This window comes from Pelodiscus sinensis, chromosome 27 (assembly GCF_049634645.1).
Source record: "Pelodiscus sinensis isolate JC-2024 chromosome 27, ASM4963464v1, whole genome shotgun sequence".
Taxonomy (NCBI): Eukaryota; Metazoa; Chordata; order Testudines; family Trionychidae; genus Pelodiscus; species Pelodiscus sinensis.
Window position 1 is genome coordinate 13,094,753 of NC_134737.1, and position 22,114 is coordinate 13,116,866.

The window sequence follows — 22,114 nt, forward strand, 5'->3', positions numbered from 1 at the left end:
AATCCCCAACTACAAAGCCTATAGTCTATAGAGCAACCAGGGCAGCCGGGGCAGGAAATGCCTGTGGCCTGACAGCAAGAGCCCTCTTGGACAACGCTGCCCCGTTGTCTAGCATTCAGGGCAGCTGAACTGAATGTTGTCCCTGAGCCGCTCCTCTTTTACGCCAGTGTCTCAGGGACTTCTGCCGACTTCGAGCCACGCTGCTCTTGTGCGGTCTCTCCTCAGCCTGCCTTCTCCCACGCTGCCCCTTGAATTACAGGTGACATTTCCTGCACGTGTCCTTCCCCCCATGCAGAACCCGTCGTTCTGCGGGGCCTGTCTGCACCAGTGTCCAGACACAAGCCCACTGCTCTCCATGTGCTCTCCTGGCCCTGTGCCTGTTGGTACCTTGGAGAACATGCAAGCTCCAAGATCCAAACCCATCTGCTGCTCAGGGATGTCTCCACCCACAGCTTTGATTCAGGCCCTTCTCAGAGGATAAACTCTTGGGGACAGGGGCCTTCTCTTTCACAGCTGTGTAGTTCTGACCTCCATAAACCTTTCTATAGTCTATAGAGCAACCAGAGCAGACATAAAAGGCCTGGTCGTGAGAGGTGCCAAGCAATTTCAGCAGCTCTTGGCTTCTGAGTGGGTTGTAAGCGCTCAGCACCTCTTGGGCCTTGCCAAGACAAGGATGTGGAAGGTGTTAACAGCCTTGCAGGTGTGCTTTGAAGGTGTTAACAGCTACGCAGTGTGCTTTGAGTACGTGTTACTGGAGTTATCCAGGCTTTGACATGAGCCCTGCAAGGCATGTTAACTGGACACTGCCCGTCTGCACCAGGCCACGAATGCCTTCCAAATCTTGGTATAGACACAGCTGAGTGTTTCCCCAGCACCCTGACCGGCTCCGCAGACCTTCCTTCTATTCCCACCCAGGGATCAGACCAATGTGAGGCAAACAAGCCCTTCCAACTCTATAGCTCAGTCACACAACAGCCTCACTCCATCCTCTGTCTTCCCTCCCCCGCCGCCCGTGCACAGGGCGAACGTTCTCCACCTATAAGAACCGGACCCGCGTCCACGAGGTTGGAGAACTCTCGTGGGAGCAAGTGTCCCCATCCCAAAAGTGATACTTGGCCAATCAAGGCCCAAACCCACCACACTGGGACCGATCACAACCAATTAACCTGACTCAGTTTGAAGGTTTCCCCACATGCACCCCACGATGAATTAACTGCAAGTAGGTGAGAGGCTCAGATTTTATTCCTAGGAATAATTTGGCTGCCGACTACACCTGGGGAGATTGTGAGCTGCCGATGGGCAAGCTGCAAATGGAAATCCTTCAATCCACGTCGGGCCTATGGAACAACCCACAACAGCCTGCGCGGCAGGGTGGGGGCCTGACTCTCTCGGCCCGTCCCCGTGTCAGGGAACTCTCCAAAGAACTGCGGATGAGCTGGTGGGGTAGAGCTGAAAGGACCGTAGCCGAGAGCTGTCCCCTCTGCACTCTTTCACTCTGGAGATTGGGGTGAGGGAGAGAAATACAAGAGCGTTTGCATCATGGTGATGGACTGACCCCCCCACGCTCCACTCGGCTCTGGTTAAACATCCATCTGAGTCTGTTTCCTCCTTGGGTCTCCGATCTGGGCCGCTCCCCAGTGACCTAGAGCCAGCCACAGCAAAGATGCTGCTTTTGAACCCTCTGGGTGCCCCAGGGCCGTTACCTCTGTCCACAAAAGGTTTGCAGAAAGGTGCATTTCAGTGAAAATCCCTCCAGATGATAATCCCGTCCCATCTCTCCAGCTGGAGGCATCATCCCAGCTGGCGACAGAGCAGCCCCCAGCCCAGGCAGCTCTGTCCAGTGTGCAGCAGCAAAGCAGAGGCCGACAGGCCCTGCTGCAAGGAGACCAACCCATGGGGATGCAGCCAGAGGGGCCAGCCCCCGCCCCAGGGAGACGGTCGTTGTACTGCTGCATCAGCCAGGAGTGGAGATGCCAGGCTCAGGCCATCAGCTGCTGCTGTCAGGAGACCTGGGGAAACAAAGCAGACAGGGAGCCTGTCAATTCCCCCCCATCCTTCTCCGCCTCCTCCAACAGCTCTGGGTGCTCCGGGGCTGGTCAGACCCTGCCCAGCAGCCGTCTCCTACCTGGAGCATCCTCCCTGTTCAGTTAGCTCAGCCCCTTGCCCCTCTGCCCAGCTAGGGAGATGGGGAGAGTTCAGGGCACCGTGGCTCTGCCCGTTCCGAGGAGGAAGGGTCCTAACCCAGAGATCAGAAGAGCAGGGGGAGGAGCGATGTCTGCCTGCAGGGATGGGGTGCAGGCCCCAAACAGGGGATCCGGGGGGGACACTGAGCGGAGGGCCCTGGACACAGTATATGGGCGGAGTTCAAATGCCAGTGTCTAGCCACAGGGCAAGCTCGTCCTGCCCTTCTGCCAACGTGTCTCAGCCCTGTTTTGCCATTATCTCGCCCTGACATTTATCAATAGGAGTAGGGCAAGGCAGTCATGGCCCATCTGCCATGTGGTCAGATCCCTGGGTTCAGAACCTCTTCCCTAAGGGTACGTCTACACTAGCCCCCTAGATCGATCTAGGGAGGCTAATGAGGGCGACCGAAATTGCAAATCAAGCCCAGGATTTAAATGTCCCGTGCTTGATTTGCATGTTCCCGGCTGGTCGCCATTTTAGAAATTGACTAGCCCGAAGTAACTGCCCGCGTCTACACGCGGCAGTGAAACGGGATTCCGATTTAAAGCCCCTAAATCGAATTAGCTGGTAAACCTCATTGCAGGATTTGGTACCAACCATGCAGGTAATGCTCTGACAAGATAAAGGGCCCCATCCTTTCTAAAAGTACTCCATCATCATAGGGGCATACGCTGTGAAGGGATCTCTTGGGCCACTGGATCTAGTATCTGCTGTTACCAGAAGTGGCTCTGATAACCCGGCCCTGACAAACCCAGATGGGACACCAGCGCTGGATACAGAGTCTTAAGGCTGCAGATCAGGTCTTGATCTCTCATAGATACACAGCTAATCAGATTTGTAATTTTCCACATTGTTTGTCATTGGAACTCACCACCACATTAAGTCACTGACACTAAGGCTACGTCTAGACTGGCATGATTTTCCGCAAATGCTTTTAACGGAAAAGTTTTCCCGTTAAAAGCATTTGCGGAAAAGAGCGTCTAGATTGGCTTTTGCGCAAAAGCATTTTTTGCGGAAAAGCGTCCGTGCCAATCTAGATGCAGTTTTGTTAAGAAAGCCCCGATTGCCATTTTGCCATCAGGGATTTTTTGCGCTAAACACTTTTTAGCTCTCTACACTGGCCCTCTTGCGCAAATTCTTGTTCTCGTCAGTGTTCTTGGGCAAATTCAAGAGGCCAGTGTAGACAGCTGGCAAGTTTTTCCGCAAAAGCAGCTGCTTTTGCGGAAAAACTTGCCAGTCTAGACGCAGCCTAAAAGTTTAGCAAGATTAACAAAGGGATTAGATGTGTACAGGGATCCCTTGAATATCCAAATGGAGCATACAGTAGTTATTGCTAGCCAGCATTTTAGAAGGGCTAGACATGGTTGAACCTGATCTCTCTAAGGCCTTGGCTACACTGTAGCCATCTTGCGGAAAAGCTTATACAAACGAAGTGCAGCGTGGAATATCGCCGCGCTTCATTTGCCTAATTAATTAGCAGCCACTTTTGCGCAAGAGGGTTTTGTGCAAAAAGGAGCTGAGTAGACGGCTCCTTTTTGCACAAAAGCCTCTTGCGCAAAAGCAGCTGCTAATTAATTATGCAAATGAAGCGTGGCGATATTCCATGCCGCGCTTCATTTGCATATGCTTTTCCGCAAGAAGGCTCCAGTATAGCAGTAGCCGACGGGATCAGGAGGAGATGATGATAATGCAGGTTTTCCCATAGCTGCCCATTACAGGCTTCTGGCACCCTCCTCCAAAACAGCAGGTGCTGGTCACGGCTGGCAACAGGATAATGGGCTAGATGGGCCCTTGGTCTGCCCCAGTCTGGCTGTGCCTGTGATACGAATCAGGAAAGGCCTTTTCCACTGCACTGCCCAGAAATCAGCCCTGCCCGTGGGCAGCTCGTTCTAAACCAGCCAGAGAGCCAGGGTTCTGCAATGGCTCCTTACTCCTCCCTGTGCAGCAGAGCATCCCTCCCGTCGTGCCTTGAGACAATTCCCAGGAACTGGAGCTGGCTAGGGGCCAGGACAGCCATGCTCACAGGACCGCCTGCCCGCGAGACACACGGCCGTGGCCTGCCAATGCCTGTCTCCCCTGTCCTGCAGGGAGCGTAATTCACTTTTCTCTCCATCTTAATATCTCTGACATTAATAAAATATCTGGCGGCACTTCTGGGGCTCCTGCCAGCAGTGTCTAGCTCCCCGTTCATTGTTATTCACTTGCTGAGCTGACTGCAGCGCAGCCCCGTGGGCCTCACGCAGGGGGAAGCCACGCAGGTGCGTCTGGTTTGGGGATGCCACTACAGAAGCATGTCACTTTGACAGCCCTGAAGTGCAAGATAAACAGCCCCTTCTCCTCCGGAGTTCCTTCAGCCCTCCCCACAGCCGAAAGCGGGCTTCTGCCCCACTCCGCTGCCTGCCGCCTAACAGAAAAGGGACCCAGCTCAGACCCCGGATCCCCCAATGTTTGGGAGGCACCTGGAATCGGTACCCAGATCTGAAGCCCCAAAGTGGCGCCTGTTTCTATAATAGGCCAAACCGGAACTACTGATCTCAACCCCCCCCACACACACACACACACAATGCTTGGGGGCAGGAAGGGCAGGTTTTGCAGTTAGGGCTTGTCCTTTCCCCAGAAGCCTATACGTTACCCCAGCGTTCCTGTGGGAGCTCGGGAAAGCACAGGCTGTTGGCAGCTGCCCCCTTTCGTCTCCCCCACGGTCCTGCTGCTCTGCCATGCCCTACAGCACCCCTTGCTGGGAACGGCAAGGACTGGAGTAGGCGGGAGACACCTGCCTCTGTTACAGTGTGTGGCGCCGGGACAGGCTGGTACTAAACCAGCTGTGCACCAGTCTGTGCAGGTGTCCGAGGTCGGCCGTGTCCGGGTCTGTTCCAGGCTGCAGCCTTGGCACAGGAGGGGAACCCAGCAGCCCCAATAGCAATACTCTTACATGCATGGAGACTGGCGTTCCTCGCTCACCCCTGGAGAAGGGACACAGCCCCAGTGATTCACCTTCCTTCCCAGCTCACACTAACCCCTCTCTCCAGACACCTTCCAACCTGGACATCCGCCCCTCGCCCCCGTCCCCAGCAGGTTTCTCCTCCCAGCTCAGGAGGGCAGGTTGCAAGGAGGTTACTTACTGTGACGGTTTTTATGCGGCCCAGTCGCCTCGTGCAGCTCCAGCCTGACCGATTTATTAACACAGTGCACTGCTCCTCTTCGTCACAGGGCTCCATCCCACACCACTGCTTACTGGCAATGAGCTGAGCTGCCAGAGAGAGCAGGATGGTAACAGAGCATGGAGCGGGGAGGGCGAAATCAGCAGGAGTCGGGAACAAGGGAGAGAGAGAAGCAGGGTGCAAAGGGAAATTAGACGGGCATATATGGGGATGGACAGAAAGGTGGGTGTGCATACAGGGGGCATAAATATATAGGGATACAGAGACAGATGCATATAGGGATGGAAAGATGGGCATAGAGAGAGATGGTATATATAGGGATAGATGGATAGAAAGGCGTGTGGGTGTGTGTGTAGGGATAGAGACATGAATGGGGATGGATAGATACATGGTGTTTAGAGATGGATATACAGAAAGGCATATACAGAGGATGGAGAGACAGTGTATATGGGGGATGTGGGGGGATGGATGGGGGTGTACAGGGAAGGAAAGATGGGTGTATAGAAGGATAGATGGATACGCATGGGGCACAAGATTAAACAAGAACAGGGACAATTAAGGAAAGTAGAATCAGAGAGGGGAAAGGAGGGTTGGGTTAGGCAGAACACAGGGCAAAATAAAAATTGTGTCACGGGGCAGAGGAGACAAGGAGAGAGAATGGAGACCATTAGCGACAGTGTAAGGCAGAAAGTTACAATCTGTAACTGTACCAATATGAGATAACAGCAGGTTGCAGGCCAGAGACTTGGAGCAGCCTCTCATGTTTCCCACACATAGGAAACCTGCCCCCAGTGAGGGACACATTCCCTACACATTGCCATGTGAGATGACATGTCCCTCCCTTGCCGGGGCTCTGCCGGGCCTCTGACAGCTGCAGGGCACAGCAACCTGAGAAACCACAGTGGGGTTTTCTTTGCAGAACTCCAACCAGAGGAGCCCCAACGTGGCTCCTGCCTCCCTGCCAGGGAGTGCAGAGAAGTTTGCTTGTGAAGCTGGACTCTCCAAAGAGTTCAGAGCCAGATTTTATGGAGGCATTTCCCACAAGGGGCCAAACACTCCAAAGAGCTCTACACCCGTTTAAAGCACCTAAATAAGGGCCGGATTTTCAGCAGTACCCAGCAGCTCCTGGAATGATGCTGTGGACAAGGTTTTCCAAAGAGCTCCTAAAGGCATCTTGGCATCAAACTCCCAGGCTGCATCTAGACTGGCAAGTTTTTCCGCAAAAGCAAGTGCTTTTGCGGAAAAACTTGCCAGCTGTCTACACTGGCCGCTTGAATTTGCGCAAGAGCACTGACGATCTCATGTAAGATTGTCAGTGTTCTTGCGGAAATACTGTGCTGCTCCTGTTCGGGCAAAAGCCCTTTTCCAGAAATGCTTTTGCGCAAGAGGGCCAGTGGAGACAGCTAAAAACTGTTTTGCACAAAAAAGCCCCGATGGCGAAAATCAGCATCTCCTATTGCACTCCTGGTAGCTTTGTCAGCCTCCAGGAGAAGGGCATTTTGGCTGGCTTAATGTATAGGAGCCTACGAATGAATAAACTTGGAAAACGAACGCCCCTCACTCCTACTGAATCTTATTCTTCCTCCACCAGTAGAGCTGCAGAAACTGGCCATGCAAAAATCCTCTTCCCCCGGCCTTGTTACCAATGGATATAAACACGGATACAGCTGGACGTTGCTGGACCATGAGCAGGCTGTTTGGCTGTGTGTCATGTCACCTGTGTGGTTAATAGCTCCCAGTGATGACCAGGGACTGTGCACCCGGAACAAATAGGGATGCTGGAACAATTTGTCTAGTGTGGGTGCTGAGAACCACTGAACCAAATGGTGATCCCTGTCCATGATGGAAACCGCTTCTAGCCAGGGGTGCGGAGCACAGCTGCTTCAATGCCCATGTGGACAAGAGGGCCTGAGGCAGCTGTCACTACAAAGTTGCATGTGACCATGGTGTGCATAAAGGGAACCAAGGGGCTAGAGGTGGCCTCATGACCCAGCCCCGAGTTCTCTGGAGCAGCTGGTGTGGGAAGCATGGATGGGAACCGTGCTACGCTCTCTTACCATCTACACAGGCAGGTTTTGCCCTCGTTGTGCCGGCGACTTGGCCTCTCCTGCAGGCACAACGTGCTGTCTGCCGGGCGATCATCCTCCTGGGATGGCTGAGGTCTCGGTTTAGTGCTGTGATCTCGCACATCCCCACCTCCAGCTCCTTCCCTGCAGCAAGAAAAGGGGACTCTGAGCAGCTGCTGCACAGTCAGATGGGCATGGCACCTGCGCTCGGGGGGCTACCCTAGGAATAAGACCAGGAGGCAGCACATGGGCAACAACATGGCAAATGAAACTTCATGTGGATAAATATAAAGTAATGCACATTGGAAACAATAATTCCAACTATACATACAACGTGATGGGGACTAATTTGGCTACAACTACTCAAGAGAGAGATCTTGGAGACATTGTGGATAGTTCTCTGAAAACATCCATGCCGTGTGCAGCGGCAGTCAAAAAAGCAAATAGAATGTTAGGAGTCATTAAAAAAGGGATAGAGAATAAGACAGAGAACATCTTATTGCCACTATATAAAACCACGGTACGGCCACATCTTGAATACTGTGTACAAATGTGGTCGCCTCATCTCAGAAAAGATATATTGGCACTGGAAAAGGTTCAAAAAAGGGCAACAAATATGATGAGGGGTTTGGAATGGGCCCCATATGAAGAGAGATTAAAAAGACTTGAACTTTTCAGCTTAGAAAAGAGGAGACTCAGGGGATATGATAGGGGTCTATAAAAATCTTGACTGTTATGGAAAGAGTGAATAAGGAAAAGTTTATGTACTTATTCCCACAATATAAGAACTAGGAGTCACCAAATGAAATTAATAGGCAGCAGGTTTCAAACAAACCAAAGGAAGTTTTCCTTCACTCAGTGCACAGTCAACCTGTGGAACTCCTTGCCAGAGGATGCGGTGAAGACTAGAACTTTAACAGGGTTCAAAAAAGAGCTAGATAGATTCATGGAGGTTAGGTCCATCAATGGCTATTAGCCAGGATGGGTAGGAATGGTGTCCCTAGCCTCTGTTTGTCTGGAAATGGGTGACAGGGAAGGATCACGTGAGGATTGCCTGTTATGATCCCTCCCTCTGGGGCATCTGACATTGGCCACTGTTGGCAGACAGGATACTGGGCTAGATGGACCTTTGGTCTGACCCAGTACGGCCGTTCTTATGTTCTTACATCTGGGTTCTAGGCCCAGCTCTGTCACTGGCCACCTGCTTGCGCTAGGCCACAAGTCAAAAAATGCCATTGCTTGCTGGGTGTCTCTTTCTTGGGAGCCCAACCAGCTAGGGCCTGGCTTTCAGAGAAGCTAACAGCCAGGTGCTCCCATGGTCTCCAGCTGGTGAAAGGAAACCTAAAGCCCACAGAGGTCTCAATGCAACAGTTCCTGGGAGGAACAACTCCCACAGAACTTGGGTCTGAGTCAGGACAACTCGGAACATGTCCCCATCTAGAGCAAAGGTTTTTCACCTCCCCTGGGGGCCAGGCACTGAGCACCTTCCCTCAGCTTCTTTCCTGTCCCGTGATGCTTGGGAATAGCTTAGACAGGTTCATGGGTCTTCTCCCCTGACCGAATGGAGGTGGGGGAGTCTTTTTACTTTGATCCCTTAGCACCTCTGCACAGGGCAGGCTGGTAGCATGGGGACGGAAAGGCAAAACTGGCAGGCTGGGTGCATGTTGAGCACAACTGCAGTAGCAGGCAAGGGTCAGAAGTTCTTTAATCCAGCCCAGCATAGAGTGAGGCCTGGTCTGCCTGGTCCAAGACTCCTAGACTACGTCTACACTGCAGGCTTCTTGCACAAGAACTTTCTTTAGGAAAAGTTCTTGTGCAAAAAATCTTCCACAAGAGCACGTCCATACTGCCATGTGCTTTTGCACAAGAGATGTGCTTTCGTGCAAGAGCATCCATGGCAGTGTGGACGCTCTCTTCCGCAAGAAAGCTCTGATGGCCATTTTAACCATAGGGGCTTCTTGCGGAAGAAATTCATGTTGTCTGTCTACACTGCTCTCTTGTGGAAGAGCTCTTGCACAAGAGGGCTTATTCCTGTTGGGGAGAGGAATAACTCTTCCGGAAGAAGCTCTGTTTTCCAACACTGTGCTGTAAATGTACTTGCACAAGAACACGCGTGCAGTGTAGACAGCTGGCAGGTTTTTGCGCCAGTACGGCTGTTCTTGTACAAGCAGCGTGCAATGTACATACAGCCCGAGGGTTGCCAGATGATTTCACCAAAAATACCGACCTCCGCCCCTCCCAAAAAAAACCACTGGGGGAAAAATTCTGTTGGGGGGAAAAAAGGCGGTGGGGGGAGATCAAAGTTGTTGAGCCAAAAAAAAAAAGGACTCCAAAAATTATTAAGCAAAATAAAATAAAACAGCATTAAAACAGCATGGCCCCTTTAATTGCACGGGGAGATGGTTGAGCACTAAGACCCAGGGAAGGCATTGCTTCTGGTCTTTTTGTTGGTGGCCATCTTGTTTTCTTGATCGATATTGCCACCTGTCTCCACTGGCCGCGAGTACTTGTGCAAGAACACTGACGTTCTAATGTATAAAATCAGGGCTTCTTGTGCAAAGACTCTGAAGCTCCCGCTCAGGGATAAGCCCTCTTGCACAACTGGTCTTGCGCAAGAGGCCAGTGTAGACAGGCAACATCAATTTCTTGCGCAAGAAAGCCCGATGGCTAAAATGGCCATCAGAGCTTTCTTGCACAAGAGAGCGTCTACACTGGCATGGATGCTTTTGCGCAAAAACACATCTCTTGCGCAAAATCATGCCAGTGTAGATGTAGCTCTTCCCTTTAACCACAGGGGTGGCCGAGAAAATGACACAACTTCTTACACAACAACATGAATGATTCCTCTTTCCCTTCTTGCAAGCCTTGTGCCATAAACAGGAGTGCTGACCAGCACCTGGTGATTAGGCAGGTATGGGGTGGTCAGCCAATAACAATGCAGATAGGCATTTCAAACTGGCAAAGAGGGGTTTTTCTCTCTCTTCTGTGTTTGAGAGGCAGAGCAATTACTTCCAAGTACTGAGGGAGATGGGAGACACTTCTCTCTCCAAGAATGGACTTCTTACAAAGTGTAAGTAGGGAAAAGTTTAGCTAATCTGTTAAGATGTATTGTTTGCCTTGTTCGGGGATGTGGAAATAATATCTGAGCTTAAGTGGGTTTTTTTTCCCTTTTAAAACTAAGTTTTTAGCGCAGGGACTTTCCCTGAGTATTTATATCAATTGGTGGCTCTTCCCATCTAACCACTTTACTATGCTTGCAACTGTAGTTGTGTGTTGATAATAAAAGTTTGTTACTTTTTTCTAATTAACTGGTATTGGTTGATTGTTGTATCCCAGAAGGTCTGTCTGGGTGTATCTGTATGCCTGACGGAGGGGTCAGCTACCACAGACTGCAGCTTGTTTTTTCTCTTTTCTTTTTTCAAGCTCTTTTGGGGGGGGAAAGAGCATGGAGCACCCCTGGGGTTGGTTTCAAGTATCCACTCTGTTGGGGATTCAAAAGTATTTGATGGTGGCAGCGGATTCCCCAAAATCTGTGTCTTAGGATTTTTGGGGGGAAGTTTTTGTACCAGAGCCTGTAGAAGCAAGTTTTAGGGTGCTCTTGTGGGCCCCCACTTCTGCCAGAGTGGGGAACAGCCTTGACACCCCAGCTGCAGCCCTCTCTCTATTTCTGACAGTCCTGCTCCTTCCAATGAGTGGAAAAAACCCACCTGTGTGCCATTTACCCCATTAGCTGGATAAAAACACTTGCCACGTTCCTTCATATTTCTCCAGATTGCATAGACGAAATCCTATGAGATCATTGGTGTCTATGTGAAAGCATTTGGCAGCCTTATCATATTTATTTGGCCTGTAATAAATAAATTCAATCTGGACTTTCCTAGACTAGGCTATTTGTTATCTGAGTAAGTAGCTGTGGGTGGATAAGATGTTTCTATTAGAATGGCATTCATTAGCTCTGACTTACCTTCCAGTATGCTGTTTTACGCCCTGTTTGGTTTGTTTTGATTAATTAGGGCCCAGTCCTTTATTCCTTACTAGAAGACTTACCTGGCATTGCCTGAGTCCTTCATGGTGGTATAGGGGGTGCGGGAGTCAGGGCGGGGCCTCGGAGATGTGGGGGTTCAGGGCAGGAGGTCAAGGATATGGGTGGGTATGAGGGTGAAGGTTGGGGTGGGCGGACAGAGGGTGGGGGTGGCCACTGGCTTCTCCCTGGAGGTGGCCCAGAGCAGCGGGGGCACTCTTCCTTCTTCCAGCCCCTCCTAGGCTGGCAGGGGCTCTCTCCCTGCCCCCGGACCTTCCCAGGGCGGATGTCACCTCCCTCACAGCCCCTCCCAGGGGTGGTACTCTCTCCCTCCCCTGACCTTCACCAGGATGGGGGAGCAGTAGGGGCTCTCTCCTTCCCCCACTCCCTGGGCGGCATAGAGAGGGCAGCAGAAGCTGCCTCCCACACAGCGGGCCCCCACTTACCTTTTCTGGTGACAGGCAAAATGGCAGAGCCCTGCCCCTTGGCGGTGCAGCTGGCCCGGCCGTCACTCCGGCTGCATAGCTCTCCCCTGAGGACAGCTTGTGCTCAGTGACCACTCTCCTATCACGTCCCTCTGAACAGCAGCCCCTCCCTTGCATGGTATGGAAACCAGTCCTTTTCCCAGAGCTGCCGGTTGTCCTGGCCTTGCTTTAAGTTAGGAGAAGAGGAAGCTTCTTGTTTATGAATGACCTGGATGACGGGATGAAGGCAGATATGCTAGAGCAAGGATGGACAATAATTTCTGACCAGGGGCACTTCAGAAATTTTGGAAGTGGCCCTGGACCACCCTGGAAAGGGTAGGGCCTCAGACAGAAGGGGACAGGCCATTACGCATCTGTGCTTCCCCACCCACAGACCCTAATTGGGGAAGTGCACAAACAGAACCACCAGCAGTTCTAAACAGCTGGCGGTTCCCTCTAGCTACTCACGCTCCTGGCAGTGGGAGGAGAGTTCGCATGCTCCCCCCCGGGAAGAGGAGCACGTGATGTCTCTTGCTCCTTGCCCCCGCCCTGCAAGGGAGCGCCGCGCTTAGACTCCCTTTGTTGATTTGAAGTGCCGAGCCCCTCGCAGAGTGGAAGGAGACTGCGCACTTCCCCCGCCCCTGCCACCAGGTCAATCAGGGCTTGGGGACGAGGGGAGCACACAAAGTCTCCTCCCGCAATGCCAGGAGCGCGTGGCTCTTCTACGTACTGCAAACGGAAACTTCGCACGCGCCTCCTGCCCCCGAGCCCTGATTGACCCTGGGAGCAGGGGAGTGGCAGGGCTTCTGTGGGCTGGATCCACTCGGTTGGCAGGCCGGATCTGGCCGTTGGAGGCACTTTTGCCCTCCCCTGCCCTAGAGAGTAGGGATTAGGGTCCAGAGTGAGCTAGACAAATTGGAGAATTGGGCCAAAAGAAATCTGATGATGAGGTTTAACGAGGACAAGTGCAGAGTCCTGCCCTTGAGACAGAAGAATCCAAAGCATTGTTACAGGCTGGGGACCAACTGGATAAGCAGTTCAGCAGAAAAAGACCTGGGATTTACAGTGGATGAGAAGCTGGATATGAGTCAACAGTGTGCCCTTGTAGCCAAGAAGGCTAATGGCATATTAGGGTGCATTAGGAGGAGAATTGTCAGCAGATCTAGAGACGTGATTATTCCCTTTTATTCAGTACTGGTGAGGCCACATCTGGAGTATTGCTTCCAATTCTGGGTTCCCCATTACAGAAAAGATGTGGTCGCATTGGAGAAGGCTCAGCGGAGAAAAACAAAAATTATTAGGGGGCTGAAGCACAGAGGGGCGGCCCATGAGCCTAGGCAGTTGCCTGGGGTGCTGCCGGCCTGGGTGCCTGATGATGATGTCACGGGGCACCCCATGATTACGTCATGGCCATTGACGGCTGAGCAGGCGGGGGCACCAATCATGCCTTCCGCCTAGGGCACCAGCTGCCACAGCCAGCCTCAGGCCGCTCTTGGAAGCACATGACTTACAAGGAGGGGCTGAGGGATTCGGGCATGTTTAGTCTACAGAAGAGAAGAATGAGGGGGGATTTGATAGCAGCCTTTAATTACTTGAAGGGAGGTTCCAGAGAGGATGGAAAGAGGCTGTTCAGAGTGGTGACAGATGGCAGAACGAGGAGCAATGGTCTCTAATTGCAGTGGGGGAGGTCTAGGTTGGATATTAGGAAATACTATTTCTCTAGGAGGGTGGTGAAGCACTGGGATGAGTTCCCTAGGGAGGTGGTGGAATCTCCACTGAAGTGAACAGGAGTTAGGCACTAGCCATGTCACAGAATCAGGTCCTTAATTCATGGTAAACAGAGGACAAAACATGACAAAGCTTTCAGAACTTTGATCCTTAAATCTCTGGTCTTCCCCTGGCCTCATGTTACAATAGTGTCCGAGCGGCACACAGCCTTTTAATGTGTTCACCCTTAGTCTTTTTGTAAAATTGATCTGAACATTTAGCCACTTCCCTTTCTGCGTCAACAGCTTTGGGCTGCTCTGTGATTCTGGTGTGACCCCACTGATCTGGAGCCTGCTTAGCAGGAACTAAAACCAGACGGTCCCCACTGAAGGCAAGTGAGGGAGGCCTAGAGAATTTGATTGGGTCTCCTCCAGCCACAAGCAGTGCTCCTTCCCCTGTTGCTGAACAGGCGGTGGATCCTGATTAGGGAAAGTGTTAGAATAACTAGGATGGATGGATATAGGGAGGGAGCGAGGGATAACATGGTTTTCAAACAAAATTTGACTCCATCCACTCTTATCAGCTAAACCAACTTAGGAATCCGTGTAGTGGGAACCACTATTCAAGCGCAGCGTGATTCCCAGCTCAGCTTCGAGGAGGCCAAAGTGGACTCCTGGCTTGCAACCTGATTCTCAGATCTGTTTACAGAGGACACTTACTCTGCAGTTTGTGTTTCTGTGGCTTGGGTGGAAACCCGGCTTTCACATGCAATTCCCAGAGCTGCAATAGGCTTTCAGTCTAGATATGGGGTGAAACAGGACTCCAGGAGCAAGTCCATGGCAGAAGAGTGGCTTAGTTCAATGAGCCCAAGCTATTCAGCTTGGCATGTAAAGTGTAAGGGCAGGAGAGTTCGTCCCTTGGAAGTTATGGTGTTGGTAACCTGGGTTTTAAATGCACATCAAAGGTAGCACAGGAAATGCTATTCGAATGCCAGTGGGCAGCTCCAGTTTGTACTGGGTTATGAATCCAAATCCTCTGTTCCTCACAGCAATTATTTAACATGCTGCTATGCCCTCTCGTTACAATGAAATGAATTGCGTGTCTGGCGTTCAGAGTGTGTCTAGATTTAAAACAGCCAGTGAATATAAATCTGTCTGTTTCTAGCACTTCTCTCAAGCAGCCCCTCGAAAACCAGCATTAAAGCATTGTCTCCTCTTCTCATATGGGTAAGACAGCTTCTGGAGCACCCGTCTGTTAGAGGAAAAAGTCCACACGGAGAAAGATGGGAGCAGGAAAATACTGGGCTGAGATGGGCACCCTATGGCTATTCCTAAGTGATGGATGAATAACACCGATGGTCCCTTGTCAATGCCAAAGTTTTAAAAATGCATAACCAGTTACTGGGGAGAATCTGCTAAAAATGGAGTCGGGGGATGAGTATTAGGGGCATCAGCCACCATTCCTGGCCTTTGCTGGGTGCAGGCAGAATCGCTGCTGCTGATGCAAACCTACAGTCTGATGCAGGCTGTCACAACTGTTCTGTAGGAAGTAGGGATGTTAAACTGCATTTATTAAGGTAAATGTGTAACCACTGAAAACTTCAGCGATTACACATTTACATGGGGGAGGCGGATTCCCGGGAGCTGGTGCATGTGGGGATCTACCTGCCCCCCCCTCCTGCCCCCCACGCTGCTGCCTCTGTATCAGGCAGCAGGATGTGTGGGGGTAGGCCACTCTGTAGGAGCCAGCTCCCCACGAGCACTGGCTCCCACCTACCCTTCTGCCCCCACGCTGCTGCCTGATACAGAGACGGCAGCATGCGGGAGGAGGGGCACGTGGCTTTCCCGTGTAGTAGCTCTAGTCTGTCCTCTGTAAGAGTCAGCAGTGCAAGGTGGGGGTAGTCGGCTCCCCAGGAGCTTAAAAGCAGACTTCCCCCCACACACGCACGCACACCAGCTCCTGGAATCTGCCTCCCCCATGTAAATGTGTAACCGTTGACAATTTCAGCAGTTACACATTTCCCTTAATGCATTTTAACATCCCTGCTTCCTATAAAACAGTTGTGACTGCCTGCGTCAGACGGTAGGGTCACATTATGAGGGCCCATCGGCTAACCGTTTACACCTGTACACTTTTACATCCCTAGAAAGCTCCAACATGAGCCCTGTTTGGCCTACTGTTTGGTAGTTTTGTAGCCAGAATTGTTTGCTGTCCACAGCCAGGCATCCTTGAGAGACTTGCTATTGATTCAGCAGGATTATGGTTTGATTTGGGATATGCCTTTGGGATCTGCACCAGAAGGATTCAGCATTTCCCCCTTATCCACACATACAGTGCCAATTAGCTGTGGCCATTTGAATGATAGGCAATTTCCAATGTCTGGAGGAGATTTTGTGTGTCACATGTTGCAGAATTTTCCAACACCAGAGTGATGGCAGCTTAGAAAACATCTAATACAGATCCAAACGAAATCCTCTTATTAAAGGAGTCAGTGCCGCCAGCTCACTGCACTCACACAACTACAAGAGAAAACAACTGCTCTCAGTTGTCATCCTAAGTAGTCCGAGAAGAAACTCTCTAGCACTGTGGGAAGGGTATTGAGAATCAAGGCTTGGAAAATGTTCGGGTCTCACTGAAATCTCTCTACTCCTTTTCCTCAAGGGCAGAGGGGGGAAGATTCATTTCAAAACTCCCTTAGAGGCATTCGAATTCTAGGCTCTTCCAGCCAGCCAGAGAGAGGATGGGTGTGTGGTTGTCATTTTGTGCCACTGACTTTTAAATTGGAACTCTCCCTCAAAATCACCAGAAACCGCTTTTCCCTCCACTAGGACACACACATGCACACATCTTACCACCTACACACAGTTGAGCCTAATCCTTAACAGTTGCCTATAGAACATGAACTGATTAAACCTGCCAAACCACATCTGGTGTAGGTAAGTGCAACTGTCCCCTTTATACAGACTGAAGAAGCTAAAACACACGAATGTCAAATTCAAAGAGGGTCACTTTTCTGCTGAGTTACACTGGTATAAATCCAGAATAACTTCACTGGAGTCACACCTGATTCACAGTGGACCACCTGAGAAAGGTCACAAGATTTTCTCAAACCTATCCTGGGAATTAATGGCGGAGCTGAGGTTTGAATTTAGAATTTCCTGTTTCAATCCACTAGATTGTGCTGCCTCTCTGATTAGGCTTTTTCTCTATTTGCTAAGCAGGGCTTTCTTCTGGCTTAATATCTTAAACCAGAAAAACAATGGGGGTTTCTTTTCCTCTGGCATTGCAATCAGTGAGCTGCAGTCCTTTACCTCTACCATGGATGAATGACTGCCAGTTCCAGCTGCTTTACAAATGGCCCAGCAGGGGGTGCTGTGGAGTCAGGGAGCATCACACCCTCTAGGGCTGTGTCTAGACTGGCCAGTTTTTCTGGAAAATCAGCTGTTTTTCCGGAAAAACTTGCCAGCTGTCTACACTGGCCGCTTGAATTTCCGCAAAAGCACTGACTTCCTACTGTCTGAAATCAGTGGTTTTTGCGGAAATACTATGCTGCTCCCGTTCGGGCAAAAGTCCCTTTTGCACAAAACTTTTGCACAAAAGGGCCAGTGTAGACAGCTCAGATTTGTTTTGCGCAAAAAAGCCCCGATGGCGAATATGGCGATCGGGGCTTTTTTTGCGCAAAAACGCGTCTAGATTGGCACGGACGCTTTTCCGCAAAAAGTGCTTTTGCAGAAAAGCATCCATGCCAATCTAGACGCTCTTTTCCGAAAATGCTTTTAATGGAAAACTTTTCCATTAAAAGCATTTCCGGAAAATCATGCCAGTCTAGACGTAGCCGAGCTGTCCTGTCTTATAGCGCTGCTAATCCCAGCTGAGGCTTTCGCAGTTCTAGCTTCTTCCACGCCGGAGGCCAGACTTGGTCTCTTGCTTGACTGAGTAATGCTCCATCATTTGAATTATTGCATAAATGTTTAGTTACAGTTGATAATTGTGGCATTATTTATGGATCCACATGGCTCAGCAACGCTCCTCTCACGTCCTCATTTGCAAGCGCAGCCTCCAGAGACGAGGGAGAAGCGGCCTGCTTGCCAAAGCGCTCAGCATAGCGGTGCCGATTCAGGGGGTGAGCAAGCATCTTGGCACAGTTTGTTCAGGTTGCTGCCAGTCCCAGCAGTCACGCGGCAAATTAGGAGCAACAAAGCTAAGGAGCATATTGGAAGTCAAATGAGATATGTAGCTGAGGGCCTGTCCTTTGAGGAGCCGAGCAACCTCAAGTCATTCTGGAGTCAAGGGTGGACAGCACTCCTGCAGGATTGGGCCCCATAGAAAAGGGGTGTTCTCCACATTTTTTCCATCCAGCTCTCATGCCTTTTTCAATCATAGAAATCTGGGCCCCAGACCACAAGAGGCCATCAAGTCCTGCCCAAAGCAGGACCAACCCCAACTCAATCATCCCAGCCAGGGCTGTGTCAAGTGGAGACTTAAAAACCTCTAGGGATGGAGATTCCACCACATCCCTAGGGAACCCTCCCAGTGCTTCCCCACCCTCCTAGGGAAATAGTTTTTCCTAATATCCAACCTAGACCTCCCCCACTGCAACTTGAGACCATTGCTCCTCATTCTGCCATCTGTCACGTCTTTTCCAATATCCTACAGTCTTTCCTTGGGTCATATGTGACACCCTCCTTCCCCATTTTGGCAGGAACTGGGGGACACACTAAGCAGTGTTGGAAGTGAATTTCATTTCAGATATAAAAAGGATCAGTACTGCATAAAATATCATCAGCAAACAACACAGAGAGAGAGATTCCAGCTCTCACACTTTATAGATGTCTGGCCATCCCCAAAGTACCTTCTGGAAACCAGCTGGGACAATACTGGAAAGTGGGACCCATGGAACTAGACAAAGTTCAACCAGTGTACAACCTAAAGCACGCTCCAGAAAGGGAAATTGTCAGGGCTCCCTGGAGTTTTTTTAATCTGGCATTTTTCCTTTCACTGTCCTACTTTCACCTCTCTCTCTCCATCCATTCACTTGTCTGGGAGAAGAATCACTCTGGGAGCCCAAGTTGCAAGCCACATTATATGTGACTGTTCAATTAAAGATAACTTGGCTTATTTTAACTTATCCCAGCCAGCCCCCCATAGCAATAATATTTTGCACCCTTCACCTTTCACTTAAGCACTTCACCCCTGTTAATAAACAATCCTCTGTAAACACAGGCATAATGAGATTCAGTTCACAGATGGGAAACCAAGGCACAGAGAGACTTATAGCTTTTGAAATAACGGGCGCACTGTTCCAATGTCCCTGTAAACCTTGTTCCGTGAGGATTAAGGGACGTTTCGGAATAGTGCTCGGTACTCTGTGTACATAGTACCAAATTTCAAAATAAGCTATTTTGAAATTAACTTGAAATAAGCTATGCAGTTTGCGGTAGCTCAAATTGCCTAGCTTATTTCAAGCTCAGAGTCCAGTGTAGATGCACCCAAAGGGACTTGTCCATAGTCCCATAGGAAGTCTATGAAAGAGCCAAGTGTTGCTCCCAGACTTCCTAATTCCCAGTCCTGTTGAGCAAACTTTTCCCCAGGATATCTGCAGATCTTAAAGGAGAGATTGTCCTATAGGCACATCCTCACTCATGATGGCACGGACTTTCCCTTCCCACTGGATGACTCCACTCTATGGCAACTACAGCAATTGCTTTACATGGAGAAGAAACATTGGGGAAGAACTGACTATATCTAATGTGATTTAGCAGCTGGCAATAGGGAAGAGAAGCCAGCTCTGACCCAGTGCACCACACAGGCCCAGCATCCATGGATTCTCCTTGCTGAACTCTCTAGCTTCCAAGGTTTATCAGTCCCCCAGATTCCCAGTCAGGTGAATCCTCCCCCTCCTCCAAGCCAGCACCTCTCAGATGGAAAACCAGTCCATAGTTCTGGCCAGGCACTTGGCAACCAAAGACCAAGCCTAGTAGTAGACTGAACCTCTTCTCCAGTGGGGAACCCTTGCTGGGAAGTTTGCATTGTGCCCCTAAGGGCTCTGCTATGGGAAATCCCAGATGGGAGGGGGAAATCTATGTAAAAGTCATGATACCAGGCAGCTTTCCCTGTAAAGCTGAGCAATTGAGTGGTCCCCCAGGAGAGACGCAAAGGGGCCTAGCTTATTAGCAGAGCACCCACAGCCAGCAACATAGGTTTCTAATGGTGGTGCACATCCACATGCATGGGTGCACAGAACAACATTTATTTTGCACAGGGATGGGGAAAAAAATAAGAGGGAACATGGCACCAGGTGGCTTTGATGCAGGCTGTCTGGGGTGGCATGTGGCAGAAGGACACCCAATCCCTTTAAAAGTCCCCCTCCCCCAGCAGACACAAGGCAGCAGCGCTGGCAGGAGTATGATACTGAAGAGATTTACCTTCCTTAGGCGGGTGAGAGTACAAGAGCCAGAAGAAGAGCAGGCAGCAAAGCGTGGCACCAGTCCCTGCAGAGAGCTCTCTCCAGCCGGCCAGCATCCTGAGTGGGCTGCGAAGGGGGCAGGGAAGCAGGGCTGGACTGGACCCCCCACCTCTCTCACGCCGCGCGCAGTCCGGGTCTCTAAATCCAACTACCAGGGACGTCTCCCCCTGGCCCAAGGCAGCCCAGCATGGCTGGGGAGCGGCTGCGTTCCCTTCAGGGGAGCCACGGAGCGCACTGTGCCCCCTGGAAGCACTTCCAGCCAGGGGGCGTGGCGGAGCCCCGGGGCCCCCGGTTCTAGCCACGCCGTGGGTTGCAGCTCCAGGGGTGCAGGCTGGTTCCCTTAGCGCCTGGGTCGCCACACTCCAGCATTGCGAGGGCCCACGGGCGGGGGATTAAACCCGAAGTAGCCGGCTTCTTTTTAGGGCTCAGGGCTCCAGGGAAAGTCCCTCTGCCCGGCGGGGCGGGGGAAGAGCCCGGATCTCTAGCCAGCTCCTTTGCATTCAGCCCGCAGAGCGGCGGCTAATGTCCCCCCCCCCCGGTTGGATGCAGTTTACCAGGCTGCGAGTCTCTCCGGCACCACCCGCAGCCCCTCCGCGCGTCCCTCCTGCAGCCCCCGGCGCAGCTGGGCAGCGAGAGGAGGGAGGAGGATTCACTGGAGGGCTGGGGGGGGGGGGGGGAGCAGCCTTCCCCCTCCCGCCCCCAGCTCGCTCCCCCCGAGGCTCGTTAACCTGTGGCAGCGAGCCGGGGGCGAGCAGCCGCACCGCGCCAGGCAGCATCCGCACGCGGCAGGGGAGGAATCCCGGGAAGCGGGGGGGGCGGGGGGTTGGCTGAGACCGGCCACCCAACAGCCCCCTCCAGCGCCCCCCTCCCGGGGGTGTCGGCTCGCTGCAGCCTGCGGATCACCCCCCCCCCCCCCCCCCCCGCTGGCTAGGAGCGGCCGCTTCTACGCAGCCAACCACGGGGAGGGGGGGGACCAGCGGCCGCTTCGCCCCCCTCCGAGCATCCCCGCGGCTCCGGCTCAGCCTCCCCCCCCCCCGGCGCAGGGAAAGTTTCTCCGCGCGCGGCGGCTCCCGGGAGCAGCCCCCGGCAAGGGGCCGCGCTTAACCCCTTCGGCGCTGCAGCCGCCCGGCCCGAGCTGCCGCAGCCTCCGAGGCGCCTGAGCCCGGGGGCAAGGCTCGGCCGAGCGGGCCACGCTGCATGTCTCCGCTCCAGCCCGGCCCCAGAGCGAGCCCGCAGCCGGGAGGCAGCCTCGCAGGTGGGGTGAGCTGCTCGGTGCTGGGATGCCCAGTTCGGGGGGAGGGGTCGGTGCTGGGATGCCCAGTTCGGGGGAGGGGTCGGTGCTGGGATGCCCAGTTCGGGGGAGGGGTCGGTGCTGGGATGCCCAGTTCGGGGGAGGGGTCGGTGCTGGGATGCCCAGTTCGGGGGGAGGGGTCGGTGCTGGGATGCCCAGTTCGGGGGAGGGGTCGGTGCTGGGATGCCCAGTTCGGGGGGAGGGGTCGGTGCTGGGATGCCCAGTTCGGGGGAGGGGTCGGTGCTGGGATGCCCAGTTCGGGGGGAGGGGTCGGTGCTGGGATGCCCAGTTCGGGGGGAGGGGTCGGTGCTGGGATGCCCAGTTCGGGGGAGGGGTCGGTGCTGGGATGCCCAGTTCGGGGGAGGGGTCGGTGCTGGGATGCCCAGTTCGGGGGGAGGGGTCGGTGCTGGGATGCCCAGTTCGGGGGAGGGGTCGGTGCTGGGATGCCCAGTTCGGGGGGAGGGGTCGGTGCTGGGATGCCCAGTTCGGGAGAGGGGTCGGTGCTGGGATGCCCAGTTCGGGGGGAGGGGTCGGTGCTGGGATGCCCAGTTCGGGGGGAGGGGTCGGTGCTGGGATGCCCAGTTCGGGGGAGGGGTCGGTGCTGGGATGCCCAGTTCGGGGGGAGGGGTCGGTGCTGGGATGCCCAGTTCGGGGGGAGGGGTCGGTGCTGGGATGCCCAGTTCGGGGGAGGGGTCGGTGCTGGGATGCCCAGTTCGGGGGGAGGGGTCGGTGCTGGGATGCCCAGCTTGGGGGA

The 22,114-nt window shown here is 52.7% G+C and overlaps 1 protein-coding gene across 1 annotated transcript; it reads right to left on the bottom strand.

The window, feature by feature from the left end:
• Positions 1–728: 728 nt before the first annotated feature.
• On the bottom strand, positions 729–21,299 carry LOC102456604 (chemokine-like protein TAFA-5). Its single transcript, XM_075909897.1, has 5 exons — positions 20,624–21,299; positions 20,029–20,135; positions 7,403–7,555; positions 5,307–5,434; positions 729–2,009 (listed from the first exon to the last, which is right to left on the bottom strand). Exons 2-5 carry the CDS (start codon positions 20,123–20,125, stop codon positions 2,001–2,003), a joined length of 387 nt encoding a protein of 128 aa, XP_075766012.1. The 5' UTR covers positions 20,126–20,135; positions 20,624–21,299; the 3' UTR covers positions 729–2,000.
• Between the last annotated feature and the right edge of the window lie 815 nt (positions 21,300–22,114).

Bases quoted from the DNA above. Each gene is read 5' to 3' on its own strand.
- LOC102456604 (XM_075909897.1), bottom strand. From the start codon at position 20,125: ATGCTGGCCGGCTGGAGAGAGCTCTCTGCAGGGACTGGTGCCACGCTT. The intron at 7,556-20,028 runs GTAAATCTCTTC...TTCTTGCTGCAG, and splicing joins CTCTCACCCGCCTAAGGAAG to GGAAGGAGCTGGAGGTGGGG. The intron at 5,435-7,402 runs GTAAGAGAGCGT...TCTCTCTGGCAG, and splicing joins AAAACCTGCCTGTGTAGATG to CTCAGCTCATTGCCAGTAAG.